At 36.1% G+C, this 27,779-nt stretch overlaps 4 protein-coding genes across 5 annotated transcripts in view; 2 read left to right on the forward strand and 2 right to left on the reverse strand.

Annotated features, from left to right (window-relative positions):
* The window catches only part of yin, a 40,749-nt gene extending 31,260 nt beyond the window's left edge, over positions 1 to 9,489 (reverse strand). Inside the window, exon 1 of the mRNA XM_065362299.1 lies at positions 9,416 to 9,489. The gene's annotated coding sequence lies outside the window, so the exon portion shown is untranslated. The remainder of the gene's footprint in view (positions 1 to 9,415) is intronic.
* LOC135844163 (fibroin heavy chain-like) lies at positions 2,452 to 9,049 on the forward strand. The gene is made up of 5 exons (XM_065362295.1): positions 2,452 to 2,649; positions 2,748 to 2,822; positions 4,239 to 4,376; positions 4,451 to 4,694; positions 4,784 to 9,049. The coding sequence occupies exons 1-5, from the start codon at positions 2,563 to 2,565 to the stop codon at positions 8,845 to 8,847; spliced, it is 4,608 nt and encodes a 1,535-aa protein (XP_065218367.1). The 5' UTR covers positions 2,452 to 2,562; the 3' UTR covers positions 8,848 to 9,049.
* Positions 9,490 to 10,183: 694 nt separating the features above from the next.
* On the reverse strand, positions 10,184 to 11,869 carry LOC135844169 (E3 ubiquitin-protein ligase TRAIP-like). The gene is made up of 4 exons (XM_065362305.1): positions 11,684 to 11,869; positions 11,465 to 11,603; positions 11,105 to 11,356; positions 10,184 to 10,948 (listed from the first exon to the last, which is right to left on the reverse strand). Exons 2-4 carry the CDS (start codon positions 11,581 to 11,583, stop codon positions 10,795 to 10,797), a joined length of 525 nt encoding a protein of 174 aa, XP_065218377.1. The 5' UTR covers positions 11,584 to 11,603; positions 11,684 to 11,869; the 3' UTR covers positions 10,184 to 10,794.
* Positions 11,870 to 12,176: 307 nt separating this feature from the next.
* On the forward strand, positions 12,177 to 24,024 carry LOC135844167 (uncharacterized). Of its 2 annotated transcripts, none has more exons than XM_065362300.1 (10): positions 12,177 to 12,425; positions 12,900 to 12,929; positions 13,043 to 13,268; positions 18,198 to 18,270; positions 18,359 to 18,449; positions 18,545 to 18,762; positions 19,326 to 19,464; positions 22,937 to 23,102; positions 23,184 to 23,235; positions 23,326 to 24,024. In XM_065362300.1, the coding sequence occupies exons 1-10, from the start codon at positions 12,398 to 12,400 to the stop codon at positions 23,386 to 23,388; spliced, it is 1,086 nt and encodes a 361-aa protein (XP_065218372.1). In that variant the 5' UTR covers positions 12,177 to 12,397; the 3' UTR covers positions 23,389 to 24,024. The 2 variants fall into 2 exon arrangements, with proteins under 2 accessions (XP_065218372.1, XP_065218373.1); XM_065362301.1 differs by lacking the exon at positions 12,177 to 12,425 and adding an exon at positions 12,594 to 12,763.
* Positions 24,025 to 27,779: the final 3,755 nt, after the last annotated feature.

Raw genomic sequence — 27,779 nt, forward strand, 5'->3', positions numbered from 1 at the left:
ATGCAGTTGGCAAGCTGAAATGTACTTCGCAATCTAATTTCAATGCGATATGAAGTCGACTACATGGTGGTTTCAAGTGGTTTTGAAGCTTCCAGCTACTTTTTGGAAATTTCAATTTTCCAAAAAAGTCGCTCCCCCGGTCCAATCAAAAATCTGACGTCATATTCGTGTTCAGCGTCACCAAAAACATACTAGTTGATGTGTCGCACGAAAAAACCCCTATTTTGAACTTTTACCCCATTTGGGGAGGTGCTGGGGGCCGTGGATGGGACCCAATCAAAAATCTAACGTCATATTCGTATTCAGCGTTACCAAAAACATACAATTCGATATATCACATGCCCCAGATTTTTTTTTGAAAGTTTTGTCCAAAATTGGGGTGGGGGTGCTCCTCTTCGATCTGAAAATCCCATCTTGAAACTTGAATATTTCGAAAAAGCATCAAAAAAGTGCATCTATGGAAATTTTTTCAGAATTTTAAATGGTAGCTCTCACTTACAGCGCCATTTTGAAATTTGAACTTTCAATTTGAAAGTTGAACTTTCAAATTTTTAAAATTTCAAAATGCTTAAAAAGTTCAAAATTTAATGTTTTTTTGAACTGTGAAATCAGTTTTGATCAAAGTATCATAGTTTTGGAGGAATGCGCTGCTGAAGTTGAGTACCTCGGGACAATGTGAAAATAATGGAAGCCCCTCCACCCAACCCCTGAGGGGGCTGAGACCAAACTGATTGCGGGTTTCTTACTTACTGGGTGGGTAGATATTGTAAAAAAAATTTGAGCGAAATCGAAAGACATGACTCAAAAAGTTGGTCGAATTGACATGGAATGACCCCAACTCCATTTGATTAAATTTTGTGGGGATTTCGAGTTCTAAAGATCTGCTGTAGGCTCCATGAACTGCTCAAAACGGTTTGAAACAGTTTCCAATCAATTTGGAATGTCGAAAATAGGGTATATCCCAAATTTCAGCTTTCTTGGTCAATTTGGTAAAATTTTTATTTTTTCCCCTCATTTTTGGCCTGAATTTGATTTTCAAAAATTCACCAAAAATCGAAAAACGCACTTCAGCACTTGAAATTTTGACAGGTGATTAATTGTTGCCTAATCTTTCCATCTACCTTTGTACGGTTTGAAAAATTTTGTGCAAGTCCTTTGTTGGAATGCAAAATCTGCGATTTCGGCTGACCTGTCAATCAAAATGGCCGCCATTTTGTAAGTAGGGCCACTTTTTTTTTTTAGTATAAGGGCTACAAATGTTCCTTGGGACTTCCCCTTTAAGAGAAAAGTTGTTCCAGAGGATCTACAGGGGGGGTGCTATAGATCCTTAAGAGGGCTCCCTGACTATAAAGAAAATGCCCAAGATTCGCCATATCAAAATATCAAAAAATTCCACCTGCAGTCCACAGGTAATTTTCAAGTCCTTAAAACTTTTTTTAAAAATACACCTTCGTTGAAAAAAATTTGCATGCATCATCTAAAATACGTAATATTTGCATTCTTTACTCGAAACAACTGCAACGTCAAGACAACAAAGAAATAAAAAAAACCACCAAAGTAAAACACGTACCATTGAAATGATACAGAATAACCACAGACTGCATACATATGGTTACGGAAGAAGAAAATTAATTTAACGTTTATTGCCCCTTTGTCCTCTTCTCGTCAACTTCAGTTGTCAACGCTTACAATGTTAACGAAATACACAGAATTTAATTCTATTTACGAGCAAATTGCCTAATTCCCCAAACGATGGTCAATATGGTCGACTATCATAATGCAAAATCGTTTGGCGCCATTTGACACATTCGAGAATTAAAAAAAAAAAAAATGAAATTACCCAAATGTATCTCGAATGGGTAATGGATAAAAAAAAATGATCATTAAAAAAAGACAAGGTTTACGTCTTTTAAGTTTAACCTATCCTTAACCCACATTTGTGTAATTAACGAGGCGTTAAAATGTATACGCAGACATGTGTTTAAATTGTCCTATCCGGTTGTCCCTTTTGGATAAGACGAATGGTGTTTCCTATTTTTTTATTTCGATTGTATTAGGTTTAGGTATATTTAATTAAATTGTATCAAAAATCTACCTAAACAGAAAGCATGATATTTTTTTTCAAAAATTTGCACGACGATAAGATGAAATTTTTAATTATTTAAATACCTGCTCAACCCTTCACATCTTCACATCTTCAGCAACTAATTATTTCCACAATTAGGTACCATAAAGATATAGACTAAGAAACCTTCATCGATCCAAGCCCAAATTCTCCCAAAATAGAAAACTCATTCGACGCGAATCAAAATCCATCTTCAACGTTCAGCGTCATCGAGAAACGTCAATTATTCGGATGATTTTAAGCGATGAGATGATTTAATTAACGTTCAACTATCCCAGTTCTTTTAAATTTGAGAAGGACGCCACGATTTTAAAGCTCGTGCCATTTCGCTCGACAACAGTAGTTGGAGTTTTTAATTCGAGTCAAATACCACGTGCGAATGAATTTGAAATTTTATCCAGTCTCAGTCTCGTATAGTTTTGCCAACCATCATCATCATGCGGTTTAAAGGCTTCGACTACGATTTTGTATCGTGTACAGTAATTTTTTATTTTTTGACGGATTTTGTAAAGTTTAACGAAACAGTAAGTTTTTGATTTCGTGTTTGAGAATATATTTTTCTCGTTTTCGATAGATTTTTTTTTTTTAATGTCAAGTTTTTATAATTGTTATACTTTTATAGGTGACTATCGAGGAAAGGATTTCGAAATCTGATGATGATTTCTCAGATATTACCGTCCTTCAGAGCAGCAATCAGGTGAGTAAAATAGAAAATAATTTACAGTTGTCATTTTTTTTTTTTTTTAAAGTGAGATTCGATTTTGTTGTTTGTCTTTATGCTTCCAGTGCAATTAGAATTTTTTTCTCTTTTTTAATACGAATGAAATTTTATCTGGATTATTTTTTTTGTAAATTTTAGTATTTTTTCCTCTTCAAAAAAATCAGTTAAACATCGAAAAAGATGTAAATTTTTTTCTCAAGTCAAAGCCTTTAGAAAAAGTAACCAAAAACTGAAACATTTTCCTGAAAAAAATCAATGAAAAAATTATGGCCCATTTTGTATCAAATTAGTCCAGTTTTGGGTTTCATGAATCGTCCAAAAATTTCAAAAGTTCCAGTTAAGATTTTTTTGAAAGCTCAATTATTATCAAAAGCTTGTCAAATTTCGGAGCTATACTTTAAAAATTGAAGAAAAAAATCCAGGAAGCATACATTTTCATTATTTTCAACTTTTGAATTTTTTTGATTAGATTCGCCAAATTGTGAAGAGGGAGGGAGGAAGAGCGCACAAAACTTCAAAATTTTGGTCAAATTGTAAAAAAAAAATTGTCAAATATCGCGTGACATCTCGTTTCTTACGTTTTCAAGAGCACTGAAAGCGAATAGCAATCAAATTTTTTATTTGAACCCTCCAACGCCCTCAATGAGCTTCTAATTGTTTAGAAAATTGAAGCAATCGAGAGCCAATGAAGGCATTAGAAAATTTTTAAGGAAATGAGAGGGGTCAATAGAGGCATTGGACGATCTTCGTCACGAAAATTTCGCACTCGAAAATCGTTTAAAATTTATTAAAATGTCAAAAAAATATTTCGGATACATAATTTTAAAATATAAACATCTTTCATAAACTTCCAGGTTTTCCAACAAACAGACCACTTTAAAGGTCTCATATTTTTTTTTTTTTTGCATTTACCTACTTCAAACAATTATTTGCAATATTTTACACAATTTTTGCAATTTTTTCTAATACTGTAGAATAGTTTCTAAATTCTGCAAGTTTTTACAAAATTTTAACCTAATTTCACAGTAAGTACTTGGTCAATTTTTATAATTTTTTTTACGAAAATTAAGTCATTTTAAATTATTTTTAAATCGGATTGAAAACGTTGAAAAAATCTTTCAGATCTGAATAGGTATTTCTTTGGATTTTGTTTTCTGAAAATTTACGATTACGTTCTGAAAATTCAAAGACTGAAATCATCAATGTTGCCCCTTCAATTTCACAGAATACCATCTACATATCATATAAATTAAATAAATTGCATATCATTGTCTTCGAAGGGGTTGCTAAATAATTATTTTCAAATTCGAACTTGATATTTTGATTAATTATCAAGATATTATGAGTAGATGAAAATTTAAAAAAAAAAAAAACAAATTGTTTTATTTTCAGAAATTCACAATCTATCGCAATGCAGTCAAACGCGAATGTTACGTAGAAGAGGCTCCGACCTCTACACCAAATCCAGATCAACAACCAGTTTCCAGAACATTATTCGTAGGAAAATCAAAAATCACTCCCACCCATCCAGTGAGCACTTCACACCTTTCTAAAGAAAAAAAAATTAAACTGTTCAAAACCTCATCAGTACATAAATTTTTCAGATATATCAAGAACTTGGTCAAAATGTCCTCGACTCGTGCAAAAATTTCTCCATTTTCAATTTGGAAGAACGACCTTCGAGTGTAAAATCGAGCCGAAGAAAACGTCAATTGATCCAAGCGAAAAAGCCTTATTTCAAAGGTCAAACACAAACTCAATTTATATCGTTCGACAACGAAGGTAAAAACGACAAAGGAGGCACAGCAGAGGCAACAGCTGAACAAGATAAATCTAGAGCCACCGTTCGTAAGTACATACAAAATAATCTTCTACGATAAATTCCGTACCAAAATGCGAGAATTAATTCACACGATCTTGATATATTTGCATTACAGAAGGAAGAATGGGAATGGGTCAGGCGCAAAGTCAATCTGGAAGCGGAGATCCGTGCGAGGAATGCGCAGGTTCGGTTCGCCCAGCAGGACAATTTGGTTCAGCTTATCCCGGTTCTTCGTATCCGACTGGTCAAGGATCAAATATACCTCAAGGGCCTGGACAATATGGTGGTGGTTCATTATATCCTTCCGGAACTGGGTATCCTCCTGGAGCACAACCTGGCGTTTCTGGAATACCGCAGACAGGTGGTGGAGGTCTTCCAAATGGCCAAAACCAAGCAGGAGCAGGTGCAGGACAACCTGGAATTCAACCTGGTTCTTTTAATGCTGGTGGTCCAGGCTCTCAAGGAACTGGATCGTTTTATCCTCAGCAGGCGGGATACCCTTCGTCGCAAACTGGAGCAGGTGGATACTTCCCAGGACAATCCGGAGCGCCTGGAGGAATCGGTGGTTTCAATGGTGGCTCTGGACAACCAACTGGTGGATCTCAAGGTGGCGGAATTCCTCAAGGTGGATTCAGCGGCGGAGGACCAACATATACACCTTCAGGTGGCATAGGTTCTGGTGGAAATCAAGGAAGCGGGGGAAGAGGAGGAGTAGGAGGAACAGGAGCATTGCCGCCGACCGGATATATTCCTCAAACTGGTGCAGGATTAGGTGTCGGTGGTCAAGGAGGAGGAGCATCTTATCCTCCAGGATATATTCCTGAGTCGGTAGCTGGACCAGGAAATTCTCAAGCAGGAGGCGGATCATATCCTGTGGGATACATCCCTCAATCTGGAGCTGGACAAGGCGGTGGTGGATATGGAGCAGGGCCAGGAGGTGCTCAAGGAGGAGCTGGAGCATATACTCCTGGATATGGTCCTCAATCTGGAGCTGGACAAGGAGGTTCTCAAGGAGGTGCATCATATCCCCCGGGATATATTCCTCAATCAGGAGCTGGACAAGGAGGTTCATATCCTCCAGGGTACATTCCTCAATCTGGAACTGGACAAGGAGGTTCTCAAGGAGGAGGTCCATCGTATCCTCCAGGATATATCCCTCAATCAGGAGCTGGACAAGGTTCTCAAGGAGGTGCATATTCTCCAGGATACATTCCTCAATCTGGAACACCTCAAGGAGGAGGTCCATCGTATCCTCCAGGATATATTCCTCAATCAGGAGCTGGACAAGGTGGTTCTCAAGGAGGTGCATATCCTTCAGGATACGTTCCTCAATCTGGAGCACCTCAAGGAGGAGGTGCATATCCTCCAGGATACGTTCCTCAATCTGGAGCACCTCAAGGAGGAGGTGCATATCCTCCAGGATACGTTCCTCAATCTGGAGCAGGAACAGGAAGTTCTCACGGTGGTGCATCATATCCTCCAGGGTACGTTCCTCAATCAGGAGCTGGGCAAGGAGGTTCTCAAGGAGGTGCATATCCTCCAGGATACATTCCTCAATCTGGAGCACCTCAAGGAGGAGGTGCATATCCTCCAGGATATGTTCCTCAATCTGGAGCTGGAACAGGAGGTTCTCATGGTGGTGCATCCTATCCTCCAGGTTATACTCCTCAATCTGGAGCTGGACAAGGAGGTGCTCAAGGAGGAGGTACATCATATCCTCCGGGATACAATCCTCAATCTGGAGTTGGATCAGGCGGAACTCAAGGCGGTGGTGCCTCATATCCTCCAGGATACAATCCTCAATCTGGAGTTGGATCAGGCGGAACTCAAGGCGGTGGTGCCTCATATCCTCCAGGATACATTCCTCAATCTGGAGCTGGATCAGGAGCTCAAGGCGGAGGTGCCTCATATCCTCCAGGATACAATCCTCAATCTGGAGCTGGATCAGGAGCTCAAGGCGGAGGTGTCTCATATCCTCCAGGATACAATCCTCAATCTGGAGCCGGATCAGGAGGAGCTCAAAGCGGAGGTGCCTCATATCCTCCAGGATACCTTCCTCAATCCGGATCAGGATCAAGTATTCCGGGAGGAGGCGGATTGTATCCACCAGGATACGTACCCCAGTCTGGTGTCGGATCTGGAGGTGGACAAGGAGGAGGTGCATTTTATCCACAGCCATCAGGATATGCGCCAGGATCAGTGCCACAAGCAGGAGTAAGTGGATTGCCAGGAGGAGGTGGTGCATATCCTCCACCAGGATACACTCCACAAGGTGGATCTGCTGGAGCTACATACCCACAACAAGTTTCTCCAGGTTATGGTCAACCAACACCAAACCAATTTCCAACTGGAGGGGCGACATATCCGCAGCAACCAACATACTATCCACAAGGTGGCGGTTCAGTACCTCAACAAGGATATGGTCCACAAACTGGAGCAGGTGGTGCTGGATATCCGGCGCAACCAGGATACTTCCCACAAGGTGGAGTAGGTTCTCAGCAGGGAGGCCAATCTATTGGTGGAGCTGGCACATACCCTCAGCCTGGAACAAATTTAATACCAGGAGGAGGAGGAGGAGGAACAGGAACCTTGAGCCCTCAAGGTGGTGGTGCATTTACAAATCAAGGCTCAGGGGGACTAAATGCAGGAGGTTCAACTGGAACTTCTTTCACACCTCAAGGCATACCAACTGGTCAAGGAAACATCAACTATCCTCCAGGCTCAACTGGTTACAATCCTTTTGTTCCTACTGGTGGAACTGGAATCCCTGGAGGACAACAGCAACTTCCAGGTTCGCAAACTGGTGCTGGCCAAACTCAAGGAGGAGGCACAGGCGTCGACGCAACTTCTGGTTTACCAATAGATCCCGCAGCAGGAGAAAGCCAATCCCTGAGCAATCTCAACATAAACTCAAATGGAACCAAAGCTGCAGCATCAGCTCAAGGCAAAACACGCAACGGTATGGCCCAAGTTCAAATATCAGGCTCCTACACGGGAGCATTTTCAGCCCAAGCTCAAACCAGCGATAACGAAAAAAGCGTCCAAGCTGAAATATTCGGTAACACAACCGCTGCCTCCAGCGCCTCTCAGGGTAAAGCAGGCAAAAGTGAAAGCCAGTCGCAAATTTTATACAATTACAACACCGGAGCCACCTTAGCCGAATCTCAAGGCTCTGGTATCAACTACAACACGAATAGTCAAATTCAAGTAGGTAACAGAGGGGGTATCGCAGACGCTCAGTCAACTGGTTCGGGCAGTACTTCGAGCCAAGCTCAAATCGGATTTTTACCCCCAGATCTTAAACGAAAAGATCAATCAGCTTTGTTCGAGGGAGGTGGCACATCATCTTCACAAAACAGCGCTTCTTCAGGCCAATCTCAAACTCAACTTCAAGGTTCATTCAGATCTGGTACCTCGTTCTCGGGTTCGGCTCAATCTAGCTCTGGCAGAGCTCAAAACAAGACTAAACTTGCCTTCGATCCGTCCGATTTATCTGCTCCACTCGACGATCCATTGAAACCAAACGCAATCGAACAATCTGCCAAACAAGTCGCCAAAAAAGAAAACAATATTGTCAAGTCAACAGTACCTTTATCTTCACTGCCACAAAACGATCACACAATTCCCATCAAAAATCCCGAACCAGAGTACGAACCACCTCAGCACCAAGATGCTATAATCAAGACTAAAAAATATGATGCTTATATCGAACGCGATTCATCCGACATGTCACCTTCATTCAACGCCGGAGATCTCGTACCTGGTACAGATAATTACAGAATACCTGCAGGTTTCAGAGGTAGGGTAGCCTCCACAGCCGGAGATACGACTCAAGCTACAGCATCGTCATTGGGAAATGCTCAATCACAAACAGTACTATTGAAACCGGGTAAAGGACGAGTGACTATAAATAATCGTAACCGACCGGATCAACAAAATTTCCAGAATGATGGCAATTTCATCGGCGATAAAAGAAATACCTTTGATGAATATGTTTCTGTGACGAAGAGTGAAGCTGGTGAACTGAGCGGTAATAAGAAGTTTTCTCATTCTTATTATACAAAATCTTCGACTTGCGGATATTTCACTTTCACGTGTAATTATATCGATGGATCTAATGGGAAATCTAAAATCTGCAAACCGGGTCCTCTGACTTATTCAGATGGTACTCCATGTTGACGAATACTATGATCAAAATTATTAGATAATAAGTTACCAAAAATCTACGCCAAATTAATTTGTTTCAAATTGTTTTCATTCACTGTCAAATACTATTTATAATTTTTGTCATTTTTCTATTGTAATTATAAAAGTTGATCCAATAATAAAAATATTTTTTTAAAAATTGGTTTAAAAATTTACTTATCAACGAAATTGTTTTAGTATTAAAATAAGTAAAATAATAAAAATATGATCTGCAGTCTGTAGGCCTACTATTTGAAATGATCGCTGGCTTATCTTCAATAATATTGCACTTTGTAAAAGACGAGACAGGGATAATAATAATAATGAACTGCAAAGACTGCATATACAAGTAGGTAGGCCTATTATTTTCAACGTTGAAATAGAATTCAGTGAATCGTCGATCAGTTTAAAAATTCAATTTGGTTTCAATTTCGAATTTTTCTACTTTTTGGTAGTTGAATGAAGAATTAGCGTTGATATACATCTCAAAATACTCGTCAAATGTACACAAGGTGAGCAACATCTTATGATGATCTTTTCAAAAATGAAAAAAGGCACGAACCTGGCGTTCAGTTCTCAATCGTTACCATCTTCGTCGGTTTCAGTATTGTAAGGATGCGAAAGTATACTCGTCGAAAAGATGGTCAGGGTGAATTGATTTCTTCGTTGACGATCGCAGAAACAGCAATCACCTGTAGAGCATTTCAAATTTTAATCTGGTGTAACAAAACTGCACATTAAGGTTGAATTATTCATTACAAACACCAAGTTTGTGAAAGAACATTGAATTTCTACTATGTACTCGTACCTCTACCTACGTACCTTTCCATACTAAAAATTCGTAAATGATACCATTCAGGAGTTTATTGAATAGAAACTTGACTAGTAAAGAAGAAATAAAATGCTGATGACCACAAAAATGATTACTGAATTGATAATAAAATAAAATTCATTCCAAATTCCAACGGTCAACAGTTCATCCACCCCACCATTCAACAGGTAAATTTAGCGGAGAGGGGAAAAGAAACGGTAAAAGTAAACAAAAAAATCGTTATTTCTCACACTTCGATAGATTCAATTTTATGGTGAGGTGCAATCTAATACTCTTAGTCTTTTTTCAATTTTTTCACTTCGATTTATATTTCTTCAACTTTGAAATAAAAATATCACAATTCAAACTACATATTTTCAACAAATTCAACGCTAATACTTGTCATTCGTTCGTATCAAAAAGTGGTAGCATTCAGGTCAATGTCAATACTCCGGTCAACTCTGAACTTCGGTTGATCGTAGGCGCAGAAACACTCGTTATCACATTTGAGAAAGAAAATTTCCATCCTTCATCGTACTTTTAATAAGATAAGATTGTACTTCACAAACAGCACCATTCATTGATTTAAACATTTCAATTTATGATCATAATTACATCTAAGGTATTTTCTCTGTCAGACTACATCTCATTATACACACGACAAATTGAAAAAAGATTGGCAAAAAAACAGAAAGGATAACGCAGTTGACTTAAAACTAAAACTACAATATAAAATAATTAACAGAGATGTATCATTAAAAAAAAAATTCAACGAAAAACGATGTCAATCAAAAAAAAATTTATATCCTTTCGTAGCAATTTACACACGAACAGTGAACACTGAATCACAGATAGGTATAGACGATTCTCTTTCAGGCTTTCATAACTAAATAGGTTCACAATGAGAGGTATCTACACACGATTATTGAACACCAGTAGTGGTAAAATACATATACAAACGAAATCGAAGATAAATACGAGTAATCCGGAACGAAAAGGATACATAAGATTAAACATCAGCGCTAAATTCGTATACGCAAGAAACAGAAACAAAATGGTACAATAAATCGTCTAAATTCGTTAATATTCTCGACTTGATAGTTCGGTCATAGGAACAAAATGCAATTTAACTACGTAATTGAAATCGAGCCGACAGTCTCATTGGGCTCAATAGCCTCCGAAGATGGTTCTAAATTCTCCTTACTTTCGAACACACGTATTTTACTACTCTCCATCATTTTTTTAGCCGATTGCAGTTCTTTTTTTATTCGTTCGTTTTCGGCGCTACAAAATGAGATACGAATAAAAACACTGTTTAATATACTGAGAATATACACACGTTCACTCAAATCGATCAACGCTATTATACTTTAAATACGAGAGCCTAAAAAAATTCCTATTCCTATCGTATTGATTAAAATGGTTAAGCATACAACCCACCTTAGAGTTTCAACGTTCTCGATAACAGTTTTACAGGTTTCTTCAAGTTCTACTATTTCGCTATTCTTCTTAGCTAATTCGATCTGCGCTTCCGCAAGTTCGTCAATTTTCTTGGTCAATTCTACTTGCAATTCTTTAACTTTCGAATCCATTCCAATGAAAGAAGCTTCTGAAGCATCGTCGCAATGAAAATTCAACTTGTAGATTTCTTCTTTGGTAAACGAAACTCGACAATCTGGACATGTTTTTGATCTGAATTCAAATTCAAATCATCGCATAATATAGGTAATTCGATTTCTATAGCAATTTAAAAGCGTAACGAGAAAATGAATCGAACGATGGATAAAATAACAAACTCACTTTTCATGCCAGTCGAGAATGCACTTGTGATGGAAAACATGACCACATTTCGACGAATACGCAGATTCTTGCGATGATTTATGGAACAGATCGAGACAGATTGAACATAGGGCGTTCATTTTGAACGGTACAGGTAATGCTATACGATGGAAAAACCGAGAATTGAGCAAAATTCGCAACACAGATATCGAAAAATTACAATTAAAATAGCTCACTTACGAGAATAGCCGATTGTAAACACCTGCTCGGTAAATGGGAAGTAATGAAACGGAATTAAGCTCGCTTCAATTAAATTCTATACTCGAATGGTACTCATAAAAACACGATAATTCAATAAACGATAAACGATGGCGAAAAATTAGCAGGAACAAGCTGGATTAAATTCTTTTTTGTCGTAAAACGTACTGTATAATGATAATAAATGATCAACAAGCACTGGCTCATCAACAACAACATCAACAATAGTGAATCTCTGTACCCCCCACCATCACTTACATAACAGCCGGTGTTTACATTGATTGAAAATGCAATTTTCTCGCAAAATATTCTACGAAATGTAGAGAAATTTGGAAATTCTTCGAATACGATGAAGATTTTAATTCTTAGACAAAAAATCCGGTCAACGCAGATGAAGATTCAAGAAAATTTCCAACATCCATTACGTACACAGACTCACAAACAGGATCGGTCAGCTGATTGGCTTTGAGCATAGACTGTGGGTGGAAGGGTAGGTTTCTGTTTCTAGGTTAGTGTTTGTGGAGGGGATGATGAGTGAATCTTTCTAGCTTTTGTTTCCGTGCAATATTCCCAAACCAAACGAAGCAATTTTTCAATTGCGAAAGGCGTTTCAGGCGTTTGTTACTTTATTAATTGTTTTATTAATTAACTTATTTATTTGATGATTGTTATTGTTCGTAAGATCGAAGAAAGAAGATGGGACTTTCAGCAAATATTCCGAAGAGTAAGTTCTCTCCATTTTCTAACATTATTTCTAGTAGATTCCTATTAGTTTAGTGTTACAGTGCATCGTAAATTTAATCGAAACACATTCGAAAATGGTCATGGTCTGATCTGGTACATAATATCTTGTGCAATTTGAATTTTGAATGAATTGGTAATGAGGTAAAGTAACAAATACGAAAGTGTAGATATCAAGTGGTAATTTTCATGTATCGAATTCCTGTAGGAAAATGAGTAAAATGTCAATTACGAGTTGATTTGTTCTTCCTCTGGAAAAATTCGAAATCACGTTGATTGAAACTATTTCTCTGAAACGAGATGTATATTTTTGAAATGATTGTAAATATTTTGTACATTTTTTCACTGACCCTTCTAATCAACTAATTATGTGTTCGTACATTGTGTACATTTTATACTTATTACCGAATCGTAATTTATTGAAATCTAATCCGCGATGTGTTGAATTTTGTTTCAGTGGATTTAAAATCGCAGGCGAATAGTACAAGTACGTCTTCACCGTAGATGATCTTCATCTCATGTCTCATCTATACCTAATTACCTACGTATAGTATCACCGTAGATATCCTAAATTCGATCTTAAATTCATTTTGTTTTCAGGATACGTTAAATCGTTAATTTTTTTGAAAAAAGAACTCGCGATCGAGAAATTGATCTCAATTCTTCCATGGATACATTCCTGTAATAATGACCGGCTGAAAGAAGCTTACATGAAGAGTTTTCCGGTCGTTTTTGGCTATGCAGAGTTGAATCGTGTTTCAATAGAACAATGTCTGGAGCTAATCTCGAATATCGAATGTCATCCGTTTTTTAAACAGGAAAGAAGGTAATTTACTTACTCGAAATTTATTTTACGCATTTATCATACTTTCATCGTCGTGTGTATTATTTATGCTTTATTGCTTTTGCGTTTGTATTATTCCCTTAATATTGGAAGAAGAAGGTATTGACTTGTGAGGCGACGTGATGTCGCCAGCTGGACTTGTTTTTTGGTGTCGGCATTCAATACACTATACAAAGACGGTGAGGAGGGTGGATGGGTGTATTTGTGGGTTATGTATAGAAGACGTACCTCTACCTATATAGAGTAACACATTCAATTTTAGTCCATCTACCAACGACAATTCGGCTTCGACAATATGATCATTGAATAATATTATGTGTATGGGGTTTATTGCGTATTATATTGGTGATGTTTTATTCAGTGTACTGCAGTCCATATTTGGGGGGGGGGATGTCCTAATAGAAGTCGAATTTGACTGGAATTTTCGCGGCTTAAAAAATGCAGTCGACTTTTAGCAGATAATACGCGTCTAAAATCTCAGAAAATATTAATTTTGGATTCTCGTAATCGTGGTTGCACAGTAGCAGGAGAGGGTGGGAGCTAAAAACCGCTGGTTTTCAAAATTGATTCGGATAATATTTTTTTTTACTCGTTAAGCTAGCCAGTTGCATATTGGGTCACTAGTGCCTCTTCAAGTGCGATTTTTGGGCAAATTTAGCACGAAAAAGGATATATGTACTTTGTACTCAGGCATCTGAGAGTTGTTTTGTGGGGGGGGGGGGAGGCAGACAATTCGTTAGCTTAAAAGAGCTCGTTTCACGCATCGAAAAATGTCTATACCGTATTAGGAGACATTCGAATTTGAAAGTAGCATACCACCCCCCCCACCCCCTTTGAGTAAAAATGAAATGTTGTAGAATATTATTCAAAAAGGGCTTTGCGACCTATCGAAATGGGTTAAAATTTCGCGTAAAATAAAAATTTGTCGACGAAAATGGTTTTTGAGCATTTTTGAAGAATTTTAAGCCAAAAATTAACGTATGATTTTTGGTATTTTTTTTAAAAAATAAGGTGCCAGTTCAAGTCTCGAAACTCTTTAAAAATGCTCAAAAAACGTTTGCATTGAAGTATTCAAATTCGCTAAATTTCAATTCAAGTATTTTGATTGGTTGCAAGTCACTTTTGCATAATTTTCAAAAATCTTGACCCAATTTTGGGTTATAAATTCTTCGAAAATGTTCAAAAATCGTGTTCGCTGAATTATTTGAATTTTTTGCAAAATTTCAACTTTTCATTATTGGCCTTACGATACTTTTTTTAATACCTAATGGGTCATTCCATGTCAACTCAGCCAACGTTTTTGAATCATGTCTTTCGATTTCGCTCAAATTTGTTTTACAATATATACCCACTCAGTAAGTAATAACCCCGCAATTAGTTTGGTCCCAGCGCCCTCAGGGGGTGGGTGAAGGGCTTCGATTATTTTCACATTGTCTCGAGGTACTCAACTTCAGCAGCGCATTCCTCCAAAACTATGATACTTTAATCAAAACTGATTTCACAGTTCGAAAGGGCATTGCATTTAGAACTTTTTAAGCATTTTTAGATTTTCAAAAGTTGAAAGTTGAACTTTCAAATTGAAAGTTCAAATTTCAAAATGGCGCTGTAAGTGGGAGCTACCATTTAAAATTTTGAAAAAATGTCCATAGATGTACATTTTGATGCTTTTTCGAAATATTCAAGTTTCGAGATGGAATCTCTTAATGGCGGGGGAGCACCCCCACCCCAAATTTCGGGCGAAACTTTCGAAAGAAAATCAGGAGCATGTGATGTATCAAATTGTATGTTTTTCGTGACGCTGAACACGAATATGACGTCAGATTTTTGATAGGACCCCATCCACGACCCCCAGCACCTCCCCAAAGGGGGTAAAAGTTCAAAAAAGTGTTTTGTTCGTGCGACACATGGAATAGTATTTTTTTGGTGACGCTGAACACGAATATGACGTCAGATATTTGATTGGACTCCATCCACGGCCCCCAAACAATTTTTTCAGACTTTTACCCATTGGGGGAGGTTCTGGGGGCTATGGGTGAGGTCGATTTAAAAAACTACGCCTATATTCGTGTTCAGCGATATCGAAAACATACTATTTCATGTGTCACACGAATGTAACCATTTTTTTGGGGGTTACCCCCCCTTTGGGGGAGGTGCTGGGGGCCGTGGACGGGTCCAACCAAAAATCTGACGTCATATTCGTGTTGAGCGTCACCAAAAACATACTATTCCATGTGTCGCACGAACAAAACACTTTTTTGAACTTTAACCCCTTTTGGGGAGATGCTGGGGGCCATAGGTGGGGTCCTATAAAAAATCTGACGTTATATTCATGTTCAGCGTCATCAAAAACATAGAATTCGATATGTCACATGCCCCAGATTTTCTTTCGAAAGTTTCGCCCAAAATTGGGGGTGGGGTGCTCCCCCTCCATTAAGAGATCTCATCTCGAAACTTGAATATTTCGAAAAAGCATCAAAAAGTTCATCTATGGAAATTTTTTCAAAATTTTAAATGGTAGCTCCCACTTACAGCGCCATTTTTAAATTTGAACTTTCAATTTGAAAGTTCAACTTTCAACTTTTGAAAATTTCAAAATGCTTAAAAAGTTCTAAATGCAATGCCCTTTCGAACTGTGAAATCAGTTTTGATCAAAGTATCATAGTTTTGAAGCAATGGGCTGCTGAAGTTGAGTACCTCGAGACAATGTGAAAATAATGGAAGCACCCCCCCCCCACCCGCTCTCTGAAGGGGCAGGGACCAAACTGATTGCGGGGTTATTACTTACTGGGTGGGTATATTTATTGTAAAAAAAATTTGAGCGAAATCGAAAGACATGACTTTCAAAATCGCCTTTTTTTGGTTCAGTTGACATGGAATGACCCGCATCTGAGAGTTGTTTGAGGGGAGGGGGGAGGCAGACAATTCATTAGCATAAAAGATCTAGTTTCACGCATCGAAAAATGTCTATACTGTAGGAGACAGTCGAATTTGAAAGTCGCACCCCCCCCCCCTGAGTAAAAATGAACTGTTGTAGAATATTATTCGAAAAGGGCTGTACGACCTATCGAAATGGGTTAAAATTTCGCGAAAAATTCAAATATTACGGCGAAAATGTTTTTTGAACGATTTTGAAGAATTTTGAGGCCAAAATTGGGTCTTGATTTACGATGTTTTTCAAAAAAAGTGTCATGTGAAGCGTCAAAATGGATTAGAATTTCTGCCAAAAATCGAAAATCTGTATCGGAACTTTTTTGATTTTGAGCCCAAACATAATTAAAAATTCATAATTATAATATAAATTTCTAACGTCCTAAAGGCTAAAAGATTCGAAAAATTCGACTGGAAAGTTGTGAATCTGTTATTCATGCGATTAGACGATTTCCAAAGTTGGAAGTTTCCAATCAAATTTGTTGGTAGATTTTGAATAGTTTTTTGAAATTTTTGGACGCAACAAATATTTCACTCAAAAGGTTAAGAAAATGGCAAAATGACGAGGAGAAACAATTTCCAAAAATGAACCTGCACAGTCAACTTTTTTGAAAATTTTGGACTCAAAAAATATTACGTAAACACATTTATTAAGAATTTAAGCGTAGGAAATCGTACCATCCATAACTCTTTTGCAGCTGCACGAGACAAACATTTTTATAATAACTTCACAGCCAGGTTTTCCATATTTCAATACAAAGCGAACTTATCTATCTTATCGTATGTAGCTTCTTCTAGCTTCTTCTTCTTCTCGTAGCCACGACCGTCTCGACATCATTTATCGGTGTTTTCTCCTTCCTCTGTATGTATCATCTGGCGTAGTTTTATTGAAAAAAACTCGCGTTTCGGCGAAAAAGCGGCGAATCTATTGTCAAGGACACGAGTTTTTTTTTAAAAAATAAAACTGCCACATACGATAAGAAAGGGTCGCTTTGTGTTAAGAAATGGAAAACCTGGTTGTGGAGTTGGAAATGTTTGTCTCGTGCAGCTGCAGAAGAGTTGTGATACCATTTCCTACTCAGATATTTCTATCATAATTTTTTTTTTTGAGTAGTTCTGAAATTTTTTCAGCCCAAAGTTGAGACTTTTTCCGGTTATTTCTGAGAAAGGTGTCGTGCGACGTATTTTAATTAAATGAATTGAAATATATGCCAGTCAAAAATTGAAAATTTCGAACAAAACTTTTTTTGAGCAATTATCAAGAATTTTGTTCTCAAAATTTGGTCATAATTTTCGATATTTTCGAAAAAAAAGTGTCATGTGACCCATCAAAATTGATCAAAATTTTGCGTAAAATACAAATTTGTCGACGAAAATGGTTTTTGAGCATTTTTGAAGAATTTTAAGCCGAAAATTAACGCATGATTTTGGGTATTTTTTTTTCTAAAAAAAGGTGCTATATAGTTTTAGTTTCGAAACTCTTTAAAAATGCTAAACAAATGTTTGCATTGAAGTATTCAAATTTTTCGCATAATTTCAATTTATTTTGATTGGTTGTGAGTGACTTTTTGAAAATTCTCAAAAATCGTAACCCAATTTTGGGTTATAAATTCTTCAAAAATGTTCAAAAATCGTGTTCGCTGAAATATTTGAATTTTTTGCTAAATTTCAACTTTTTTTATTTGGTCTTACCAAGCTTATCAAAATTTTAACACATTTTGATCGATTCCATGATGCATTTTTTTTTCAATCTCAGAAATCAAAACCCAATTTTTGGTTCGAAAAACGTTACGTCGAATTTTTTGAATATTTTGCAAAATTTTAAGCCATTTTAAGGTCTCTTTTGAATAATTCTACAACAGTTTATTTTTACTCGAAATTTTAGTCGATTTTTCCAGCAAATTCAATTCGTTCTAGAAAGCGTTGTGATCATCATCGGTATCTATATAGCTGTGAATTTAATGCTTTGAAATTATGTTTCAGTTTATTCAATGGCTGGAATGCAAGACTGAGTAGTTTATTACGGGTAAATCGCCATCATTCGTATAAAAGTGCGGTACGTATTCATCATTCAAATAATAAATGCATCGAAAATAATAACTATTGGCGTCTGTTAAAATTCGTGATTATTTTATTTAATACAGAAATTACAGAATACCAGTAACACTTTTGTAAACATACCAGGAACCAACTTAAACGACGTAATCGGATACACCGACTTGGATTTGTTTTACCGTACGTAATTATCCGTCTTTCAATTGATTAAACCTGTCTCATTGTTTCCCCTTTGCCTATTCCTACGAGTACAATTCTTAATTTGAATGTTTCAGGTTATCATAAGTGGTTAAAATACCACAAGTTGCATAAGTATTTATACTTTTTCGCCAATTTATCGGCGGTAGAGATTGAAAGCATTACAAAAGACAACATTCGCCATTTCGAACAAAAAGTTGATATTCTGCCTATGACGGAGGGAGCGCGAAACTCGATTCTCCGTAAACTTGATGAACTCCACCAAAGGCGAGCCCGACTGGAGCAATTCTGTAAGGTAATACGAGTCCAGTACATCTATTTCCTTCCACAATAGGTCTCCATGTTGTTCGAATAATAGAAGGCGGTACTTACTTGTTTGAGTATTCCAGCGTGAAAATTAGCAGTTATAGCACCCGAAGAAAACACAAAGATCGAAAGCAATCCGCTTTTGAATGAGTAGCGGGGTGGAGGGGAGTCCATGATGTTCATCGTTGGCTGTGATGTTGTGTTACTCTTTGCATATCGTCAGGAGGATTTTTTTTTCAACCAAAATGAGATTTTTGTACTGGTATTTTGAGCACGTCACATGTTAGGTACGATGATGCCTGAAATAATAATCGGTTTAGCTTTTCGTATTTTCGTTATCTTAACACCTTACTTAATTCATTTCTTGCGATTCGGGAACATTTTGCCTTGATAAGGTTATTGGAAAAAAATCAGCTGCCGTGTCCCGCCGTATGTCTGTCTAATATCGCTGATTATAGATTTTTTAAATTTTTCGTGTTATTTTTTTGACAGAGATGGGAGAAAATGTCGTATCAATTGATAAAACTGATAACGTGCGTTATTTTATTTCAGGAGGAGTATTACAGCAGTATTTCCAAGATCGAAAAAAGTATATTTGAAATGAAAACGATGCTGAAAACTCCAGTCAGAAGAAATCAACTATTTTCTCGGAACAATTTGCCGGATTTGCTTCGTCGTGCCATGGAAACAGGTGCATATAACATGATGCCAACGTGTCGTTTTTAAGCTTGCATTTGTGGAAAGAGTCACAATTTTGACAAAAACTACAAAATAGTATTTTTTTTTTCGTCAAAATCCTCAAATAAGCAGGCTTTTTTTGGCAAAATTGCAAAAAAAAAACTGGATCAAAAAACTTGAAAAATGTGTAATATTTTTTGTAAAAATTACTTCTTTGCTCATAGTTGCATAAAAATACGCTTTTTTATCGAGATTTTAAAAAGTTCCATTTTTAACATTCAATTTCAAAAAAAAATGTTTTTTTTTCAAAAATTATGAAGAAGTTCTTTTTTAGCCAAAATTGCATCACTGTTTTTATCAAAAATGCAAAAAAGTATCCCTTTTTGCCAAAATTGTAAAATCGATCTGTTTTTTTTACCAAAATTCCCAAAAAATTCGTATTTTTTCAAAACTAAGCACATAAAGTTGATTTTTTTTCAAACTGAAAAAAAGTACAGAAACCTATTTTCTTGTAAAAATCCAAAGTATTCCATTTTTTGCATAAAATTACGAAAAAACGGCAAAATTCCTGGAAAGGAATTTTTTTTACTTCCTGATTTCAGAAATGTCATTTTTTCTGTCAAAATTTGCACAAAATCCTGATTTTGTATAATTTTTTAAAAAATGTATATTTTTGCCAAAATTTTGAAAAAAAACTTATTTTTGGTATTTTAAAAAAAAATAGTTCTGCCAAAATTTTGAAAATAAGGTTCCTTTTTTGCCAAATTATGCTTAAAAGTCCAATTTTTATCCTTTCTTCGAATCAAACATCAAAGTTTGTCATTTGTTTCTTCCTTCGTTCAAAATTTCGACTTTCTTCTAGTTTTTCTTGAAAGTAACCAAATTCAGTCTTGATTAAGTTTTTCCCAGACTCCTTCAATTCTGCGAAACTGAATCCAGTTTGGAAATAAAAAACACGAAAATTCATGAAACCGTCAATTTTTGGACCTAGACGAGGAAAAAAATTGAAAAAATATTCAAAAATGAACGATTTTCGTTTTTGTTTGACTCCTATTTTGAACTTACAAGGGAACCTTCTGAGGTGTCCGCCTCCGATTTGAACGAGACCGCGATTTTTGGAAAGATCATGTTCTAAAACCTCCAAATCCAAATTTTCAGCTGCCCAAGTTCATTTTTCGATTTTTGGCGAATTTTTGAAAATCCAAAATTGACTATTTTGGTGATTTATGCTTTTTTTTAAAGAAGTACGTACTTGATCAATAAAAATGTTCAAAATAAGTCCTAAAACTGTTATTAACATCCCAAATCCAAATTTCGCCATTTCCAGCCTCCAGTGCGATTTTTCAATTTCTCCAGAATTTTCAATTTATTGCTCCAGAAGGCGTGAATATGAAGTTGGGCAGCTAAAAATCGAGTTGTGTGTTATACTCGACCTGTTTAACGAATTTATCCACATTTGAGCCGATTCTGGAGCGGATACCTCAAGAGTGGTTTTTTGACCAGCTTTTTTTCAAAATAAAAATATCCAAAAATCAAAAATTTCCCGTTTGCGAGAAAATTTTCGAAATTTACGCGAATCGTTGTATTTCGAACACAAGAAACCCCCTGAGGCCGAGTTCCGCCATTTCCAGCCATTCTGGAGCCTCCAGTGCGGTTTTTCAATTTCTCCAGAATTTTCAATTTGCTCCAGAAGGCGTGAATATGAAGTTGTGCAGCTAAAAATCGAGTTGTGTGTTATACTCGACCTGTTTAACGAATTTATCCACATTTGAGCCGATTCTGGAGCGGATACCTCAAGAGTGGTTTTTTGACCAGCTTTTTTTCAAAATAAAAATATCCAAAAATCAAAAATTTCCCGTTTGCGAGAAAATTTTCGAAATTTACGCGAATCGTTGTATTTCGAACACAAGAAACCCCCTGAGGCCGAGTTCCGCCATTTCCAGCCATTCTGGAGCCTCCAGTGCGGTTTTTCAATTTCTCCAGAATTTTCAATTTGCTCCAGAAGGCGTGAATATGAAGTTGTGCAGCTAAAAATCGAGTTGTGTGTTATACTCGACCTGTTTAACGAACTTACCCACATTTGAGCCGGTTCTGGAGCGGACACCTCAAGAGTGGTTTTTTGACCAGTTTTTTGTCATAATAAGAAATCCCAAAAAATCAAAATTTCACCGTTTGTGAGAAAATTTTCGAAATTTGCTCGAATTGCAGTATTTTGTCATGAACTAACTCCACGGGGGCGAATTTCTCCATTTCCAGCTATTCTGGAGGCTCCAGCGCGATTTTTCAATTTCTCCAAAATTTTGAATTTGCTCCAGAAGGCGTGAATATGAAGTTGGGCAGCTAAAAATCTAGTTGTATGTTATACTCGACCTGTTTAACGCATCTATCCACATTTGAGCCGATTCTGGAGCGGACACCTCAAGAGTGGTTTTTTGACCAGCTTTTTTCAAAATAAAAATTTTCCAAAAACCAAAAATTCCTCGTTTGTGAGAAAATTTTTGAAATTTGCGCGAATCGCTGTATTTTGTCATTAATTAATCACACGAGAGCGAATTTCGCCATTTCCAGCCTTTCTTGGATCTCCTTTTAATTATTGGACATTTTTATTATGAAAAAAGCCGGTTAAAAATCCCACTCTTGAGGTGTCCCCTCCAGAATCAGCTCAAATGTGAATAAATTCGTTAAATAGTTCGAGTATAACACACAACTCGATTTTTAGCTGCCCAACTTCATATTCACGCCTTCTGGAGCAAATTGAAAATTCTGGAGAAATTGAAAAATCGCGTTGGAGCCTCCAGAATAGCTGGAAATGGCGAAATTCGCCCTCGTAGGGTTAGTTTATGACGAAATACAGCGATTCACGCAAATTTCAAAAATTTTCTCGCAAACGGGAAATTTTTGATTTTTGAATATTTCTATTTTGAAAAAAAAAAGCTGGTCAAAAAACCACTCTTGAGGTACGTGTCCGCTCCAGAATTGACTCAAATGTGGATAAACTCGTTAAACAGATCGAGTATAACACACAACTCGATTTTCAGCTGCCCAACTTCATATTCATGCCTTCTGGAGCAAATTGAAAATTCTGGAGAAATTGAAAAATAGCGCTGGAGGCTCCAGAATGGCTGGAAATGGCGAAATTTGGATTTGGGAGTTGATATCAGTTTTAGGACTTATTTTGAACATTTTTACTGATCAAGTACGTTCTTTTTAAAAAAAAACATAAATCACCAAAATAGTCAATTTTGGATTTTCAAAAATTCGCCAAAAATCGAAAAATGAACTGAGTCAGCTGAAAATTTGGATTTGAGGGTTTTAGAAACATGCTCTTTCCAAAAATCGCGGTCCTGTTCAAATCGGAGGCGGAAGGTTCCCTTGTTAGATTTGTTGAATGGATTAGATTTCAATTTTGCATTTCCTTTCGAGCTTTTTGCCTCTTGTTTTGTACGAATTACCAGCACTAATTAAAAATAACATTTTTTTTTCAGTGGTTTTTGTAATATTGCGCCGTTTGCAAGGTGATGATCTTTTACGAGTCTACCAGCCAGCTGTGTCACTATTGAAAATGGCTTGGGGATGTTCGTTTTTCGAAACTGCTGCCAAAAATAAGATGAATGTAATGCAACACGCTCTGCACACGAAATTAAAGAAGAAGTATGTACACCGTTTTTTAGTTTGATTTTTTTCGAATAATATAATTATGTAAGTATCTAACGTTTTTTTTTTTTTTTTCAGTTATTCTCGAAAAATGAAGGGTACTATTTACGTCGATTACTCGGTGCAATTGGTAAGTCTTTCTTTAATATTAAATGTGAAATGTTTCGTAGGTAAATTTATAATGAAAACTAATGCGTATATTATTTGTTCATTTTTACAGATCGAGACGGGGATTAAAAATATTACGTTTTATCTGGAGAACTTCGTGCTTAAAGAGCACTAGATGTTACCCAGTTATTTTTTATACTTATGTTTTATCGTTTTATTTTACTTATTTTAATTTTTTTAATTTTTACATATTGTTATCTTCAGATTATCAATGACTATTACCATCGAGCTATTGCTCGTAAAATGAGATTAATTTTTAGGACTACAACGATCCCAGTTTCGTTCATATTTGTTAGTTATTTAATTTTACTTTAACCCGATTGAACTTAATGTTCAAAAAAATCATTGACTAGTGAATACGTATCTTTTTTATTCCGTATAATATATAGACCCATAATTGAATAGATTTCAAATTCACCTCCGTTTACCTACAAGTCCGCACCCCACTTAAAGTCGGTTTTATTAGATGTTTTATTAATATTATTATAGCTTGAATTTTTTTAATTATGTTTTAAACGTTATTTTTTATATACTTAAATGAATTAGACAATTGAAAATTGATTTCAATGGTTATGTTTTTTATATCGTATTTTATATTTGTTATCACTATCAGTGTCGATTATTAGATCGTTTATTTTTTCGACGTTTTATAATTATTATTTTATTTGTTTAAATTATTTTATTAATACCACCACCGGTGTGTTTTTATCGTGTAATCGTGTTTCGTGAATTATTAAACTTTTTTACCGTACGCATTTCGTTTTAATTTATTTTTTAAAAGATGAATTAGGTATTAAGAAGGGGAAATTTGAAAATTTTCCTAGGTCTAGCAATTTCGAGAGTTCTCGATAATCACATGATGAGGCGAAAAAAGTGATTTGAACGTGAAACCCCCGAAAAAAGATTCGTCGAAACTCGAAAGTGCCCATCAAATGGATTTTTTGCGAAAGAATTGCTGTGTAAAAAGTCCTACTTTCTTGTCAAAGTGCAAACAAGTCTTGATTTTTTTTGCCCAAAATCATGATTTTTGTCTAAATTTCAAAAAAAGTGTCGGTTATTGCAAGATTTTAGAAATTCGTTTTTCAAAATTTCAAAAAAGTCCTGATTTTTGTCTGAAACTTGAAAAAATTACCATTTTGTGACCAGAAATTTCAAAAAATCTTGATTTTTTGGCAGCGAAATTGAAAAAAAAGTGCTGATTTTGGTTGAGTTTTTAGAAAAGTCGAGATCTTTGCCTGAAATCTAAAAGAGCCTCGATTTTTTGCCAGAGTCGAGAAAGTCTTGATTGTTTTTAAGGATTTTAAAGCAGTCGTAATTTTTGTTATCCAAAAATTCAAAAAAAAGTTCCAACGTTTGATAGTTTGAGGAAATTTTGAGTTTTAAGCGAGAGATTCGAATACTTCTGATTTTTTTGAAGATTTTAATGAATATGTCGCAATTTTTTATTCGAAATTTGAAAAAGGTCACTATTTCTTAGCCAACATTTGGAAAAAGTCCTCCTAATTTTACAATCAATTTTCCAACCGTTCTGATTTTATGTCAGAATTTTTTTCAAACAGTCTAGATTTTTGTCAAGATTTCAAAAAATTTAAATTTTTTCCTAAAATTCAAATTTTTATTGGAAATTTGAAAATTTTCTAGTTTTTTGTTAAGGATTTAACTGTTTTTTTTTGTTTTTTTTTTAACAGTAAAAAAGTCTTGGTTTTTTATCAGAAAAAATTTGTTGCCGTGAATCGAGTCAGAATGTGGTCTGAGAAGGGGTTTCGGGTCGACGAATTCATTTCCGGAGTCAGATTTCTTCCAGCTGTTCATTTGATTGGACTGGAAAGGCGATGAAAAAAATGAAATTGAATAAATTACGATACGAACCATCACAACAAAAATAATCGTTTTTTTTTCAATATGGGGAACTCTGCGTACTCGTTAAACACGTAGATTTGTATTAGACCAAACAATAAATTTGGTCATTTTGAATGTACCTATTTGTTTTACATCCGAATTTCACCAACGAATGACGACTCGTATACCTACATGTACATACATATCTACGTATTACATAATATTATTAATTGCTTTGTGAAATCAAATAATCCAACATTTTTTCAAATTTCACACCATTACCTATACGCTTTAAAGTACTAAATCACTAAATCACAAACATTAAAACGTCGCATTCATTCATCACCAACGTTTGAAAAACCAACCGCAACATATGCCAAAAAAAAAGAAACGATTTTTATAATGAAATAAAAAAGAGTCCAGATGGAAATTTGGTAGCAGTAAAAATCATACGTGGACAAGGTGATCATTCGTAGCATCATCTTTGTAAAATCAAATTTCAATTTTATATTACTGAAACGCGTTCAAAATGCAGGCGTCAAAAGTTATCAATGTATTTTTGATGTTATCGTACCTTTTCTTTTGTGTAACTGGTGCATTGGAAATAACTGAAGAGCAGTATGCTGCTTTCAAAGGGTAAGCTAGCCTCTATCGGGCGTAAAAAAAAAACACGACCAAAAAATGAGAGAAAAACTTCCCAACTCACAGATGAAATTTTAAATCGCTAGGCAAAAATTTATTTCAAAAAATCACGCAAAAAAAAATGATTTAAAATTACATAGTTATTACAAAAAAAAATCATTTGAAATATAAAAAACAATCAAAACGAGTTCCAAATTAAATCATCGTTGCAAAATTCCAAAAAATTCATTTATCACTAAAAAAAATGTCATTGAATTAAACACTAAAAAGATCAATTTGAAATCATTCCAAAAAAATTCATGTCATCACTTGAAAATTTTTTATTAGAATTCAACACTAACAAAATCACGAAAAGTTCACTTGAAATCACTCAAAAAAAATTCATTCAGGAAGGTGGTATTACTAATACACTTTCTCTATATTTTACGAACGAATTGATTCGCTTTTTTTGAAACACTTTGTTATCGTTAAAGTGAGAATTACTGGGAAGGATGATTCAGATAATCGTGATTGCTTAAAAGGGGGTTTACATGAGAAACTACCTAAGGGGGTTGAATTTAGCCTAAGTCTCCTAATGTCACTAGACATGGCTATCCGATCCATTATTAACGAAAACAACTAAAGGTTAGAATAATTATGAAATGAACACCTAACATCATTATTCTCGTGCTACTCTTTATTGTATTAAAAGACATCAATCTAATTATAATTAATAAATTAATTATAATAATTTTGATCTTCTTGACAATATGTCAATCTAGGATCAGTGCCCTAAGATTGTTGCAGATCATGTAGTTCGCAGGAACATCCATACCTATCGAAATAAGCATAGTTAGGCGAAATAGGTATCAAACAATATACCATCATACGAGGCTGGATCTATGTCCTAGGCTCGAGTATGCATAATAATATCGGTTAATTGTGCTAACTTAAGATTAATCAGTGGAGACACCACCATGTAAGTAAAACTTACCAAACACTGCTCATTGTCACACCACCTCTTTCCCTTAGCCTACCCCAATAATAGTGGCTGTCGGTGGCTGCTTTACGAAGAGACACACGCAGGGATGGAAGAGCCTTGAATTCAGGGCTCCCGCTCTTGGCTCTGGCTCAGCTCCCCGCAAGTTTCAGCTCTGGCTCGCTCTTGGCTCTTGGCACTTTTTCTTTACATGAGCTCTTTGGCTCCTTGCTCGCTCCTCAATTCTTTCCGACTCCGCTCTTTGACTCTCGACTCCCTCTTCCAATTTCTCGGCTCCCACTCCAGCTCTGGCTCTGGCTCTTGGCTCTTTAAATTAGAGTTCAAAATTCGTGAAAAACGATGAAAAAAAATGAAAATACACTGCATTTATTTTCATTTCATTTCTCAATGAGGAAAAAAACTTAGAAATTCTTCATTTTCTTCACAAATGTGAGTTAAAAGTTGAATTTTTGATAAAATTGTGCGCATTTTTCAACTTTTTTCTCTACTTTTAGGGAGCCAAAGAGCCTGAAAAATTTTGTGGGCTCCCACTCGGCTCTGGCTCTTTCCAGGTTAAAGACTCCTTATGATGATGGCTCTCTTGAGTAAAATAAGGAGCTCTTTTGCAAGAGAGCTCGTGATGTTTTTCTGCACTTTCATTTATTTGGCTCTTGGCTCTGGCTCTAGCTCCTCAAAAAATCCGGCTCTTTCAGACTCTGGCTCCGGCTCGCTCCCGGCTCTTCCATCCCTGGACACACGTAACACACGCTCTACCTTAAAGATGTCCGGAATCATCTTAGGTAGCCGCAAAAGGAGATAATTAGGTAAACGCGAGCGATAAGAAGAGTAATTTCATTAATTATCTGATCGGCGAATTATTAAACAATTTAGACATAATTACCACGCCTAAAGTGGAATAAACACGAATTAAGTGTCTCATCGGGAGACTTTACGTTAAATTCGACACTATGTGACCATAATGCCACTTGATACCTTACGCTGCAGACGATAGAAAACAAGTGAGGCTCGTGGGCGAATTCTCATACAGAGAAGCCACGATCCTGAAG

Source organism: Planococcus citri, chromosome 4 (genome assembly GCF_950023065.1).
Source record: "Planococcus citri chromosome 4, ihPlaCitr1.1, whole genome shotgun sequence".
NCBI lineage: Eukaryota > Metazoa > Arthropoda > Insecta > Hemiptera > Pseudococcidae > Planococcus > Planococcus citri.